Raw genomic sequence first — 14,522 nt, 5'->3', positions numbered from 1 at the left:
CAAGTTTTAGTACCAAACACATATTATAAAACATGAAATACAACTTTATTTTTTATTTAATAAATAATTTTCAGATGACCAAAGAAATACAGTAAAAAAAAAAACACCCTTAGTAACTTATTTATAGGTAAAAGGTTTGAGTATTCGTTTCCATAATTATAAGAAAAATACTTAATGCTGATTGGTCAGCATATATTTGGTGGTTGATTACCACTAAAAAATCCATAGATGTTCATTTTGTTGTTGCTATGATAATATTATTTTATTTCTAAAAAAAAAAGTCTATTATTTAAAAAAGAAAAATTGTGTCCAAACACAACTTGCAAATTTTCTAACCGGCGACGGTAGCTCCGCCCGGCTGCGGGTGAGTTTTGCCCAATTATATTTCTATGAGGTTAATTCCCGAACGCGGTAAATAAATTTTAGCCGCCGAAAAGTTCCCTTTTAACTTCTACTCGGTGCCACCATCAGTTAGTTTCCCTCTCGTCGGCCCTCTGCTATTTTTCTCACTTAAACCCTAAAACTCGATTGAACCCGTGGCTCCGTGATCCGATTCCGAGCAGTCGGGTTTCTTACCCGCTACTGGTTTTGGCGCCATCATCTGCCCACCTCAACTTGAAATATACCCGTAACTGTGAGTAATCTATTTATCTTTTTATTGGTGCTTTGGTATCGGATTCTGCATATTCTATATATTTATGGAGAAAAAATTTTGTTCATAGGGAAAGAATTTGAAAGATCATGGTTGACGCGGAGCTGGGTTTTTGACAAATCTTGATTTTTGTTTATATTCTAAAATAACACCGCTGTTTACCTCGAGAACGTCAAATCTAGAGGAAGTTAGGATTCGAGTTTGCTGAAACGTTGAGGAGCTTAATGTATTCCCCCATTACTTCTTTGATAGGAAATTTATGTCTGCTGGAGATCGGTCTGTTATTTTCCCACTGAGTCGTTCTTCTATTGAATTCTCTATGGTGCCAATTTTATGGTCATACGGTATTATTGAGACTTCTTGGAGATTGTTAGTCTTAGTAGTGAAGAGTGCGGTGATATTCTCATTCACGCTGCATGCGGCTGGTTTATTTTCATCTACCCAGTTATGAATTTGGAGGTTTAGGATGTATAAGAATTGAGAAGAATGGTGCAATAGGCTGTTTCAGTTGTTTCTTCGCATCTTTATGGTCTAACGGTTATCTATTTCCTTCCTAACCATACCAGCTTTTGCTTTGAAACTATGATTACCTTTTTGGATGTTCAGTTTTACGAAATTCTGACATATTTATGAGTTATCTTCCCGCTCTCTTAAATTATTTCATGGGACAACTTTGAGTTGCACCTTTGTCATTTACTGGCATGCAATGGATTGATGGAGGTTGCTTTAGCCACCCTGTCATGGGTGGAGTATGAGGGTAGCCAAGGCGGCTAAATTCCAATTACACCGTCCAGGAAAACAACCTTGGAAAATTGAAATTAGTTATTTGATTGCACGCACCTGCAGATCCAACTATCTTTATCTTAACTAACATTTATGAGTTGTTTGCAGTTGGATTTCTATTTCTTGCTTTTGGTGACTACAACTGGGAGTTAGCTCACTGATCTGTTGGCATTGGTTGCTCAAAGCTTGACTCTCGGTTATGCTCTGAAATGGAAAACCTGTCTCAGTCCTCAGGTGGACAGGTAACAGAACCCTTCTCAGTCCTCAATAAACATCTCCGATTATCATGAGTTCGAATCCCCTACCCCACTTGTTGTACTAAAAAAATAAAAAAATACATCTTGGATTATAGCTCTTTGTGTGTGTGTGTGTGTATGTATATATATAGAAGTACTTGTATATATTTTATCACTCTACTTATGCTCCAGCCCAGACATTTTCTTTGTTTGTTCAACTATTGTTATATATATTTTTAAATTCATGGGACTCTTTCCCTTCCTTTTTGGTGTAATAGTCTGTTTGGTTCTTTTGGTCGTTTCCATGGGACTTCAAAATTTTGGTTCTCTTGCAGGCCTTTTTCACGGTTACTTATTTAGTTAGTTGAATTGATATTCGGTGAAGTCTATCTTATATTTATGTTCATAAAGTTGGAATGAACTTCTGAGATCTTTCTGCTGCAGTTTCGACCGATTATCCCAGCACAGCCAGGCCAGACATTCATTTCTTCCGCTGCTCAACAGTTTCAGTTAGCAGGGCAGAATATATCTTCTTCAAATGTTGGAGTGCCAACTGGTCAAGTCCAGCCACATCAGTATCATCAATCAATGCAGCAGTTAGTGTCAAGACCAAGTCATCCTAGCTATGTAACTCCTTCGTCCCAGCCTATACAAATGCCGTATGCTCAGACAAGGCCTCTTACTTCTGTTCCACCTCAGTCTCACCAAAGTGTGGCTGCACCAAATAATCATATGCATGGCATGGGTGCTCATGGACTACCTCTTTCTTCACCATATACTGTAATACTCGCTTCTATTGCATGTTGTTTACTTGATTTTCTGTAAATTTGAGAAGACATTTTTTTGTATTATCATTTTCTAGTGTATGCTCTGCTCCATCTACTCTTGACTGACACCAAGCAATGTTGGTTTAATTTCTCAGTTCCAGCCAATGTCACAAGTGCATGCACCCGTTGGAGTTGGTAATAGCCAACCTTGGTTGTCTTCTGTGAATCAGACTACGAACCTCGTCTCACCGGTCGAGCAAGCTAACCAGCATTCTTCAGTTTCTGCCATAAATCCAGTATGTTCTGCTTGCACTGTTTAATTTGTCTATTTCTTTCTTCTTTGATGGGAGGGGTGCTATAGATCTTGTACGTAAAAAGCAGGAGATAGATTTCAATTTATTGTTTTTTTTTTCTTTTTATTGTACGTACTATTTCTCTCCATTTAGTATCTCGAAAAAATGGTCTTATGTATTAAGTCTTTGATAAATGGTCTTAGGAAAGCATGAGTGAAGGTAGATCTATTTGATAAGTTGGGGAAAGTTTGCACCCCGAGTGGGACAGTGGGAATTTGTGAAAAGAAACAGTTCCTTAAACTTGGCCATGGTTGCATGTTACATGGGGACATTGGGGAGAGAGGAGGGAGGGTGGGAGATGCATTTTGGCTTTTATTAATTGAAGCCAAATATGGGTTATAAACACTGTAGTGATCAATACATGGCTGTAGGGGACTCCAAGGATATTCTCGGAACGTTATCTCTCAAGGTTGCGCTGCTTTCCAGATTGTATCAGACGTTGTGTGGGAAATGGGCCCAATGTTAGATTTTGGGTAGATATATGGTGTAGTGGAGTGTCATTTCATTTACTTCTTCATTACTTATCTTATTTATACTTGAAGAAAAAAGATTGAAATGGGTTTTTGATATGGTATATATGTATATATATATAGCCTCAAAAGGCAACCTGGTTGGCAAGGGCTTGAGGTCTCTTGGTCATACTAGTTTGGAGGTCTCAAATTTGAACCTTCTCAGTGAGTTTAATACCAAAAATTCTTGATGTCTCAGGGTCCTGGCCTTGGGGCCAGCATGGGCGCCTCTGGGTATTCGGGACCAGAGCTTCGACTCCCCGTTATAAAAGAATAATATATGTATATACATAATATATATTTTTATAAGAAACGGAAACAATACAAATATATCAATTTACATAACACATTTACATACACTAATACACACACACACACATATATATATATGGCAGTTGACTGAATTCCATTATTCTTCTTGGTGTTCCCTATAAAACACTTTTTGAAGTTACTCTCTATTTGTAATTAATTCAAACTGGGTGCTCTTTTATAAACCTGTAAGGCAGACGCATCCTTTTGTATGTAACGTACACATTGGGAAAAGGTATTTTTCTTCTTAGGTAACACAGTATTTTTCTATGAGAAATTAAGACAGGTTTGTGATGTTAGCTCCTCAGTGCATTAAGATACCAAATTCTATATACTGATGGGTCCTTTTCATGTCATTTCTAATATCAGGCTGCTAATGTTCCTGTCTTCAATCAGCAGTCTTCATCTGATTGGCAGGAGCATGCATCAGCTGATGGGAGAAGGTAATGGTTCATTTATCACCGTGGCTACAGCTTTTAGATTTCTTAAAATCCAAGGTTTAAATGTATGTCAGTTTGATGTTGTGCTTCCAGTCACAGTTAATTTGTTAACAATTCTTCTGCAGTTTGTATGTGTAATTCACCCATTTTTTCTGGCCCTCTGCAATTTTCTTGATTTCTCACCGGAATGAAAAATTTACCAGATATTATTACAACAAAAAAACAAAACAGTCCAGTTGGGAGAAACCATTGGAACTTATGACACCACTTGAGGTAAATGTCATATTAATTTTTAATTTTTTTTATTATGTGTTATTCTTACCAATAACATTATAATGTATCTGTTAAAAAGCAGTATCTGTAAAAGGCATCTTATACCTTTTCTAAAAAAAAGTCATTGCCATAGATATGCCGTTCTTAAATTTTATTTCTTTTCATGTTGAATCTTTTAGGGTTGGGATGTGTGGTGGCTCTGCGGCATAGTATATGACTCATCAAAATCATGATTTTTCTGGATATTTTGTTAATCCGGGAATGTGTATGATTTTTCTGGAATGATAATTTTATTAGATAGGCATTTATAACAGTTATCAATTTATCTTCTTTGGGTTATACCCCCAAGTTATTTTCTGTATATTCTCTTAATAGGGTACAAATGTTTTCTTTCTCAGATATCTTATTTGACTATTGTTCTTTTTTGTCGTCTTTTGTGTTCAATATTCTGTGTATTTTCTTTAAAACTCTTTGTATTTTCATAGTTAGAGGACATTTGGCTTGAACTTCTTTTCCCAAAATAATATACCTGTGTTTCTGTTTCAAATAATTGTTACAGAGGGCTGATGCATCAACTGTGTGGAAGGAATTTACAGCCCCGGATGGAAGAAAGTGCGTTGTCTTGTCTCTGTCCCAAGTTCCTATTTATTTCCAATTTGGCATTAATATGGCTACGTTCACATATTTCTTAAAGTTTCTTTTCAGTGTGTTACTTCTAGTATTTTCATGAATAAACGTGTATACTAATTGTTTCCACGAGTCGGGATAGGTATTATTACAATAAGGTGACGAAAGAATCAAAGTGGACCATGCCAGAAGAACTAAAGGTTAAAATCTTGGGTTATAACTCTCACACACTCTTTTCTTTAAAAGGACTGTTGGCTTCCTATCTGACTTTATAGATTTGCTTTTGCAGTTGGCTCGTGAGCAGGCTCAGAAGGAAGCTGTCCATGGAACACAAACAGATATAGCTGTGACAACACCTCAACCTCCGCCTGCTGTTGGTCTTTCCCATGCTGAAACACCAGCAGTTCCTTCCATCAACTCCAGCATTTCTCCAATGGTATCTGGGGTTGCATCAAGTCCAGTTCCAGTCACTCCTTTTGTTTCTGTATCTAGTTCTCCTTCGGTGGCGGTTTCTGGATCACTGGCCGTTACTGGCACACCCATTGCTGCAACAACTTCTGTGACTGGAGTACAGTCTTCTGTCATGACAGTTGCTTCTCAATCTGTTGCTGCTTCTGGAGGTACTGGTCCTCCTGCTGTGGTCCATGCCAATGCTTCGTCAGTGTATGCACTAGTCTTGCTGATATACTTTCCACATCCCTTTTCTCTTGGTAACAGCTCCAAATGAATATACTATTCCGATTTAGCTCTTCTTATTCTTGTATTTGGCTTTTCGGAAATAGGACTGGTTTAGAAAGCCTTGCATCTCAAGATGTCAAAAATCCTGTTGATGGAACATCTTCGGAGGACATTGAGGTATCTTCTGGGAAATTAAAGCTGCCACTTCTAGCCTTATAAATGATACTGGTTTATAAAATTTTCTGAAATTTTATTTTATTTTTTTGAGTAGGAAACATGTATTTCACTGATGATATGAAATATACAAATTGCCATGTAAGGCTAGTTACAAAAACACCTCCCAATTAGCTATGAGATCGCTTAGGTTGTAACTATGGAGGGGTGAGTAGAAACATTTGCACCATTCAAGAGCAAGTGCAATACAATAACTTTATAAAAAAAAACCTCGAAAGGGAGAAAAGAGTTACTAAAAACCCTATTGTTCCTTTCCATCCATAACCTCCACAGGTAAGCCCTAATGATTTGAACCCATAGGATCTTTCTAATTTTAAATTTGAATAACTAAACTAGGTTAATTTGGTTAGTTCATCTATCAAATTATGATGGCCTTCCAAAATTTGGCTTGTAAATTTTCAACTAGTTTTCAATGTGATCTTTGCTGTCTCCTTTTCATTTGTCAATGAAAATTTGTTTCTGGTTAAGAAATAATCTTTGGTATCATGACAGGAAGCAAGAAAGGGAATGGCAGTTGCAGGAAAAGTTAACGAGACTGTTTTGGAGGAGAGATCTGCTGACGATGAACCGTTGGTATTTGCCAACAAGCTGGTACTTTCTACATGTTCTCTAGAAATGGTTTTAGAGAGAAAAATATTGAGTACTATAATGTTATAATTGTGAATATTTACTTATGCAATTATTGTCGTTATTGTTTTGTTTAATTTCTCTTTTTTGAAAAATATGCTTTAAACTTCAGGAGGCCAAGAATGCATTTAAAGCGCTTCTGGAATCTGTAAATGTGCAATCTGATTGGACGTGGGAGCAGGTTTGTCTGGTTTTGACATTTTTCATGCACATTTTTTAATTTTCATTTTATTGCATACTAATATAATCTGGTCAGGCTATGCGAGAAATAATCAATGACAAAAGATATGGCGCCTTGAAAACTCTTGGTGAGCGCAAGCAAGCATTCCATGAGGTATTGATATGATTGGACTTTAATGAAGTTCTATTGAAATGGATAGGGATGAAATTGGTTTACCCCTTTTCCCTAACATTATTTTCTTCCCAACAAAGGCAGACTTTATGATTACTTTGGTGAATTTTATGTTTTTAGTATTTAGGACATAGGAAAAAATTGGATGCAGAAGAAAGACGCGTAAGACAGAAAAAAGCTCGTGAGGAGTTCACTAAGATGTTGGAAGTAAGTTTGTGTAGACAATTTCTCGTCATGCTTCTGTTTTATATCTGATGTTATCAGACTTTTTGATTTTTGCTTGCATATGCATTTTTCTTCTAGGAGTCCAAGGAACTCGCATCATCTACCAGATGGAGGTTCATTGCTTAGTTATGTTTTTGTTATTATTAACTACCTTACTAGTTTTTATGTCCTTTCCATCTTATATTTTTGTTACTCAATTTTTTGTGGGACAGCAAAGCTGTTAGTATGTTTGAGAACGACGAACGGTTCAAAGCTGTTGAACGTGCTAGAGATCGAGAGGATCTTTTTGAAAGCTACATAGTGGAACTTGAGAGGAAGGTGAAAGTAATTTATTTAGTTATTCATGTGCATGCAGCATTAGTACTGTTCTGTGAGAAATTTCCCTTTTGTAGGTAGGTGTGTAGGTCAGTTGGTACTTTTGGGAAAATAAAAAGTGACTAAAAATTTGGATTTTCTTAAAAATTTGAAATTGTACTGACTGCATAAAGAACGGACCAAAATTGGCAAAAAGCTGAATTGGCAAAAAGATTTTGGTTCCGAAGTTCTATAACCAAAGCAGCTGATATTTGATTGATTGACCAAACTGACACTGATGATGGAATTACTGAGATGTTGCTTGCCTATTCTTTTGGGTCATATCCTCTCCCTACTAGTTTTTATTTATTTGATTTTAGTCGTGCATCCCTGTTGTTGATTAGATAGTTACAACTTAAAAATTGAAGGCATTTTGTTCCAATTCCCTTGCAATTGAAAATGATAGGCCAGAATGTCGCTTTGGGAGGAAGACATTTTGTGGACATTTTATTTCATATCTTTGGATTATCATTACATGATATCATGTTTATATTACAAGCATTTCAATCATCGTGTGCGAAGAAAATTATTATAAACAATTTATTTTGTGCATTAGAAAGTAATGGATATCTTCGTTGTACCTTGGTCATGTTGCTCTTCCATTAATAGTTGTGATGTCGTCCCGTACTTTTTCAGAGTGATGTCAAGTTTTTGGTATATTTCTTAGCATGATAAGTTGTTATAACCTTTTTTACGTAGGAGTGCATGAAATTACAGTTTTTTTTTCAGATAAGGGAACAGAACACTCATATTCTTTCTCTCAGGAAAAAGAAAAGGCTGCAGAGGAACACAAGAAAAATATTGCTGAATACAGGAAATTTCTTGAGTCATGCGACTACATAAAGGTATTATCCTTCAGGCTTTGGATATATAAATTTACTTATTCCTTATATGTCTCATTCTCCTGGCTTGTATTCTGTGGTTTAGGTGAGCAGCCAGTGGCGGAAAGTACAAGATCGGTTGGAAGACGACGAAAGATGCTCACGTCTTGAGAAACTTGATCGCTTGCTTATTTTCCAGGCATGTTTTTCATTTGTATTTGATCTGCTGTTTGTGTATTCAAACTTAAAATTTTATGCTTAATTTGATTGGTACAGGACTATATTCGTGACTTGGAAAAGGAGGAAGACGAACAGAAGAAGATACAAAAGGTCTAACTGTACAATCCATTTTAGGATGGTTGGTCCTGTTAATATTAAGTACATTGATAGGACACTCACATTCAAATTTAACCACTTGAAGGAACGTGTGCGAAGAATTGAACGAAAAAACCGTGACGAGTTTCGCAAACTCATGGAAGAACACATTTCTGTGGGTGTTCTTACAGCTAAAACTTTCTGGCGTGATTATTGTTTGAAGGTAGAAGGCTTTCTAATATGCTGCATAACATTGAAATTTGGGCTGGATTAGGGCCCTTTCCTCACCTTCCCTGATCGTTCTTTGCTAGGTTAAGGAGTTGCCTCAGTACCAAGCTGTTGCTTCAAATATATCTGGTTCGACACCAAAGGACTTGTTTGAGGATGTTCTTGAGGAATTAGAGAATAAGGTTATCATACTCTACTTTACTTTGTTTTAGATGTTTGGTGAATTTAATGGTTTTCTCTATTATCAATTTTATTTTTGATAAGAAATCGAGCTACCATTAAGACAAAGGAAAAGAAACTCCAATCCAAAAGAACACCTAACTGTAAATTACAAAACCCCTTTGTAACCAAAGCCCATAAAAAAAATATTAAATCTAAAAAGCTCACAAAACCTCTCAATGCCTCTAAAAACTCTTATCATTTCTCTCCATCCATATACTCAACAAAATGGAAAAAAAAATCCAAAGAGTTTTGCCTTTAACCCGAATGGGGATAGACACCCAAACTGCCTCTATCATCTCTTTGCAATCTATGTTTCTTGCCCTTGAGACTTTGAAAGACTCCAAAAAACGACCCCAGATCAATTGTGTAAATTGGTACCTTCAAAGGATATGATCCAAGTCCTCAACAGCATGTCTGCATTGTATACACCATTACTGCCTTAGTAAGAGGGCCGGGGAGAACGATGCTAATTGCGATTTAACATATCAACTTTTACATGTAAAACATGCCAAGCAAAAAACTTAATCTTCTTAGGAACTTTAACGTTCCAGAACAAGGCCAAGATAGGGGCATCTACGGTAGGCAAAGGGCACTCAAAAGAAGAAAGAAAGAACTATAAGAAAGCCCCTTGACGGACTGGGAGACCAAACATGAAAATCCTTCCATGATAAAAGACAAACATCACCCAGATCCAGATAAGATAAATAGACACTGGTGATTTTAGACTCTAATAGTTTGCCAATTGGTGATTTTCACGTTGGTGAAGTATTTCATCTATTTCTGATTTTCATTTTGTATCTGCTAGGAGTCAATTTAGAATAATTTCAATTATTTGTTCCTCTGCACCTCCCCACACCCAAGTTCCTTTGTGACTTTTTTTCCATGGAATATATTATCCACTTTCTTATGTATATAGATAAAAAAAAATTGACATACTATTGAGTAAATATGCCAGGAAATGCATTGTGAATAAAGGTACTTTTGTCCTTAGGTCTTTTCCCTGGTAGAAATTCTTTTGATGATTGGGAATAACATGAGACCACAAACTTCACTAAAGCTGTAGAGCATTTTCCTTTTAGAGGTATGATTTTCATTGGAAAGCCTTCTCTGACCTTGTAATGTCCAGTTTCCGACTTTTGAAATTTCGGCAACTTTAGCATTGAAGAAGAGAAATCCTCCCATCCACTGAAAACAAGCAATGAAATTCTTGGCGTATGTAATTGAGAAATGGTACTTGCTATACAACATAACTACGGTGTGATATTGTATCCAGTCAATTGGGCTTCAGATCTCTTGGTTGGCAACTTAGATACTTCTGATCAGGATTTATGGAATTCAGTTTATGAATTTAGGCTAAACAGTATATCCCTCATGCAATTGTTTCAGAAGAATTTAGGTTCATTTTTAACAAGTTCCTGCTCTCAAAGTAGTTTCTATTTCTAATTGATCTCAGTTAAACTTAGCTGATTATAGGAGTTGTTGCATCTACAAATCTTGTTGCTTGGTGAATTTCCCTCTTTTCAGCAACTTGAATTCTCCTGAAGAGCTTAACCTGAAAAGAATATTGCAGGACTGCGTGCATTCTTTTTCCCCTGAAAAAATGGTTTTAAGATGTATTGACGGATTCTATCTCATTTTATTTCTGTAATTTATGTCATATCTTTTGGTTATTAGCTCAATTACCTGCATTAGTTGAACCCAAGGTGCTTTTGAAATTTCTCTGTTAAGCTCACATTTACCACCCTGCGCTTTTTTTTTTTTTTTTTTTTTTAATTTCCAGTATCATGAAGAAAAAGCCCAGATAAAAGATGTGATGAAGGCAGCGAAGGTAGGATCATAATCTTTATGATCAATTACTGCTGCTGAATCCATTTTTAATGTTAATGAAATGCTTTTCAGATTACCATCACTTCATCATGGACATTTGATGACTTTAAGGCTGCCATTGAAGAGGGTGGTTCTCTTACCGTATCAGATATAAATTTTAAGGTACTGCATAGCTGTTCTCTCCTCTAACTAACTCCCTCTCTCTCGCCCGCTAAAAAGAATAGAGAAGGAATGAAGAGACAGAAAAGAAGGCTTCAAATATGTGGTTCTACTTTAAGACATTGGCCGAAGGTGTCTAAAAGTTTGGAATGGTTTTATTGCATTCTCTTTCAAAGTTATTTTATAAATATTGATTTCATGACGTGTTTAATTCCATTTGTAGTAGTACCAGTGTCATGTACAATATGTGTTTGATTAGTATAGTTCCAACCTTTTTTTCCAGGACGAAATATGCATTTTGGTCTTGTATCTTTAGTTGTAGTACCAGTGTCATGTACAATATGTGTTTGATTAGTATAGTTCCAACCTTTTTTTCCAGGACGAAATATGCATTTTGGTCTTGTATCTTTAGTTAAACTAGTTGCTCAGAATCCTAAGGTAAATATTACCGTTCTGTATCTCGAGTAATTGAATGGTCTGAATTTCTGATCACTTGGTCATCTGAAGACCATGAATATACATATACTTATGTTCTTTCATAAATATTTCTTTTCTAATTGTTTAGGCTGCTAATATGTTTATCGAATAAGTCTCTGGTTGTTTTTGGCTTGGGTAAATAGAACTTTGCCTTCTTTGAAAGCTGAAAGCTGAGTCTGTCTGCGAATGTATTCTTACTCCCCAATTCCCATTGTCTAGGCCACATATATACTCTTCTCGCTATGAAAAACTTCATTTCATTGTCTATATCTTTAAGTTTGTAACGTTTGGTTTGATATTGAAAATCATCATATTGATGAACACGATACATGTTTTGAGATATTGATAACACCCTACCTTATTGAAGCTTGTATATGAGGACTTACTAGATAGAGCCAAAGAGAAGGAGGAGAAAGAAGCCAAAAGGCGTCAACGTCTGGCTGATGACTTCTCAAGACTGCTACAGTCATTCAAGGTATTTTTAGAACTGTTGATGAAATGTAAGTCCATTTCATACCAACTATTTTCTTTAACAGTTATTTGACTTCAATGGTTCTATTTTTTGATACAGGAGATATCAACTTCTTCCAACTGGGAGGATAGCAAACAACTTTTTGAAGAGAGTGAAGAGTACAGGTAGTTTTTAAAGATTTCTATTAATTATTATGATGCAGTTTTGGGGGTACTCAATCTTCTGCAGTATATTTGATTTTGTTATTCTTGAACTGCACTTGCTTAGATCAATTGGGGAAGAAAGTTTTGCGAGGGAAGTTTTTGAGGAATACATCATGCATTTACAAGAAAAGGCAAAAGAAAAGGAACGCAAGCGTGAGGAGGAGAAGGTGTGTGATATGTTGCTCATATGATTCACTAGTTTCAAGATCTCAGTTTTGAGTTGTTGGGTGAAAAATTATAAGTCTTATATAGTAATTCAGGTGTTCTCAAATAACCAACTGATCTGAATAACTCAATCAACATACCCTAGCCAGAACTGGTTGGATTGGGTTGGGTTTATAATTTTGTTTGGTCGGTTTGAGTTCAAATAAATTGAATTGTATGAATGAGTTTAATTTATGCTCCTGTGATACTCCAACCCCCCCATGAGTTGGTTATTCCTAAACGAGTCATCTGCATCCAATCTCCAAAAAAATCCCAATTGTTTCGAGGTATGTATATTAATTTATGGTAAAGTTATTTAAGCATATAATTCTTTATTTTGTTTTACTCAATAGCTCTTGAATTTTTTTTACTCTGCTTGCAATTTTTATAAATTGTTGGCTCCAAACCTTAGAGTATTAGTCTTAAGGAAATAAAATATCTTATTAAACTACTATCTTTATGTCAATATGTGAAAATAGATAAATAGATCCTCAGAGAACTGTCCTTGTCACAATTTTTTTTAAAAGGAATTCAAAACCTTATCCATCCTTATTCAAATATTAAATGGACGATTCATTGATTAAATAAGTTACCTTCTGGGCTTTGATGAGACTCTGAAACCATTTATACAGGAAAGTTTTTGAGGTTCTGGTGTGTATGATATGATTTTTATTGTGCTTGTAAGATTTGAAGATGGGCAATACGTACTATCTCCATGCTTAGTGATGCCTTTTCCACATTGCTTAGGTTTATTTTATAAAAAAATTTCCTTGCTCCCTCTCCTTATGTTGTTTGTTCTTTTATTTATTTACTTATGAGAAACCAAGTTTTCTTGAATGAAAGAATTGGAAAACCATTGTTTTTCTTTCTAATGCTGTTTTAAGTTTCTAACATAAAGATATTTGTTGTTGTTATTGTTATTATTTTGAAGCCAAGCCCTCAGTGATTCAACTCCTTTGACAACTTTAGTGAAAATGTAATAAAAAACTGTTTATAATTTTTTCTCCTTCTCAGAAGAGAACTTCTATTTTCACAGGCTAAAAAGGAAAAAGAACGGGAGGAAAAGGAGAAGCGGAAGGAGAAAGAGCGAAAGGATAAGGAGAGAGAACGTGAAAAAGAAAAGGGCCGGATTAAGAAGGATGAATCAGATAGTGAAAATGTAGATGCAAGCGAAACTCATGGCTACAGAGAAGATAAGAAAAGAGAAAAAGAGAAAGATAGGAAGCACCGGAAGCGGCATCATAGTGCCACTGATGATGGTGGTTCTGGTAAAGATGAGAGAGAGGAGTCTAAGAAGTCACGCAAACATAGTAGCGACCGAAAAAAATCAAGGAAGGCACGTGAATATCCTCATAGATGCTTGTGACTTTGTTATCTTTGACGAGAACAGAAATTAAATCTCATGTATTTTTCTTTGCAGCACGCATATTCACCTGAATCAGACAGTGAGAGTAGGCACAGAAGGCACAAGAGAGATCATCGAGATGGTTCCCGTAGAAATGGTGGACATGATGAACTTGAAGATGGGGAGCTTGGTGAAGATGGAGAAATTCAATAGTTTCTGGTTGCTCTTGGTTTCAGGATTCTGCTTCTATGCTTCCAAGGGGCCAACCGTTCACCCGGCGTAGCACGATCATTGTGATTTTAAGAGCCACTGATGGCAACCTCTGGAAAGAATTATTTTGAATGGGAGAGAGATGAAGGGCGACGCAATTATCATTCTTCCATTGTCTGTTAGTGGATACTCTGTAGTGTTCCTTAGAGGAGTTAGTGGCGAATGTGAACGAGCCACTTAATTGGAAGCGATTTTTATTAGAGCTGGTTTTGTAAGTTGCGACTTCCCCTAGTATTTGTTGTAATTCTGCTAGAGAGTAAAATCCACATGCTGCTTTTTTGCGGTTGTTTTTACTGACAGAAGTTTGGTTACTGAGATTATCTCTAAGTTGATTTTACAGCACAATTTATAACCAGAATGAAAACATAGGAAGGCTGTATAAATTGACATCAAAATTGAGTGTTCACAGCCAGATCATGGTTGTTAAAACTTGGAGTAGAACTTTTTCAAAACTTCAAATTTTCTGTCCACAATTTCTAACTTTATGCATATGTCTGGTCTTTCTAAAAGCAAGAGGTGAAGAACACATGGATTAGCCTGTAATGGACAACAGAAGGAAT

The 14,522-nt window shown here is 36.0% G+C and overlaps 1 protein-coding gene across 3 annotated transcripts; it reads left to right on the top strand.

Annotated features, from left to right (window-relative positions):
• The first annotated feature begins 382 nt into the window (after positions 1–382).
• Positions 383–14,255, top strand: PRP40A (pre-mRNA-processing protein 40A). 3 transcript variants are annotated; one of them, XM_022285541.2, is made up of 29 exons: positions 383–634; positions 723–878; positions 1,544–1,677; positions 2,116–2,451; positions 2,594–2,734; positions 3,979–4,052; positions 4,253–4,322; positions 4,882–4,934; positions 5,092–5,149; positions 5,239–5,612; positions 5,732–5,804; positions 6,354–6,452; positions 6,601–6,669; positions 6,745–6,822; positions 6,961–7,047; positions 7,144–7,178; positions 7,278–7,383; positions 8,184–8,264; positions 8,347–8,439; positions 8,517–8,570; positions 8,662–8,778; positions 8,867–8,965; positions 10,786–10,833; positions 10,905–10,994; positions 11,836–11,943; positions 12,040–12,104; positions 12,208–12,310; positions 13,384–13,683; positions 13,768–14,255. In XM_022285541.2, the coding sequence occupies exons 3-29, from the start codon at positions 1,645–1,647 to the stop codon at positions 13,903–13,905; spliced, it is 2,982 nt and encodes a 993-aa protein (XP_022141233.2). In that variant the 5' UTR covers positions 383–634; positions 723–878; positions 1,544–1,644; the 3' UTR covers positions 13,906–14,255. The 3 variants fall into 3 exon arrangements, with proteins under 3 accessions (XP_022141233.2, XP_022141225.2, XP_022141217.2); XM_022285533.2 differs by having other exon boundaries at positions 723–928; XM_022285525.2 differs by lacking the exon at positions 723–878.
• Positions 14,256–14,522: the final 267 nt, after the last annotated feature.

This window comes from Momordica charantia (assembly GCF_013281855.1).
Source record: "Momordica charantia cultivar OHB3-1 chromosome 11 unlocalized genomic scaffold, Mcharantia_2.0 BLBB01000011.1, whole genome shotgun sequence".
In the NCBI taxonomy this organism is placed as follows: Eukaryota; Viridiplantae; Streptophyta; class Magnoliopsida; order Cucurbitales; family Cucurbitaceae; genus Momordica; species Momordica charantia.
Note: the sequence above shows the minus strand (reverse complement) of the source record. Positions and strands in the feature narration are given on the sequence as shown.

What these genes read in the sequence shown, in the direction of transcription:
- PRP40A (XM_022285525.2), top strand. Translation starts at nt 1,645, where the DNA reads ATGGAAAACCTGTCTCAGTCCTCAGGTGGACAG. An exon ending in CCATGCCAGAAGAACTAAAG is followed by an intron (nt 5,150 to 5,238) that starts GTTAAAATCTTG and finishes TTGCTTTTGCAG; the next exon opens with TTGGCTCGTGAGCAGGCTCA. An exon ending in GACTGCTACAGTCATTCAAG is followed by an intron (nt 11,944 to 12,039) that starts GTATTTTTAGAA and finishes TTTTTGATACAG; the next exon opens with GAGATATCAACTTCTTCCAA.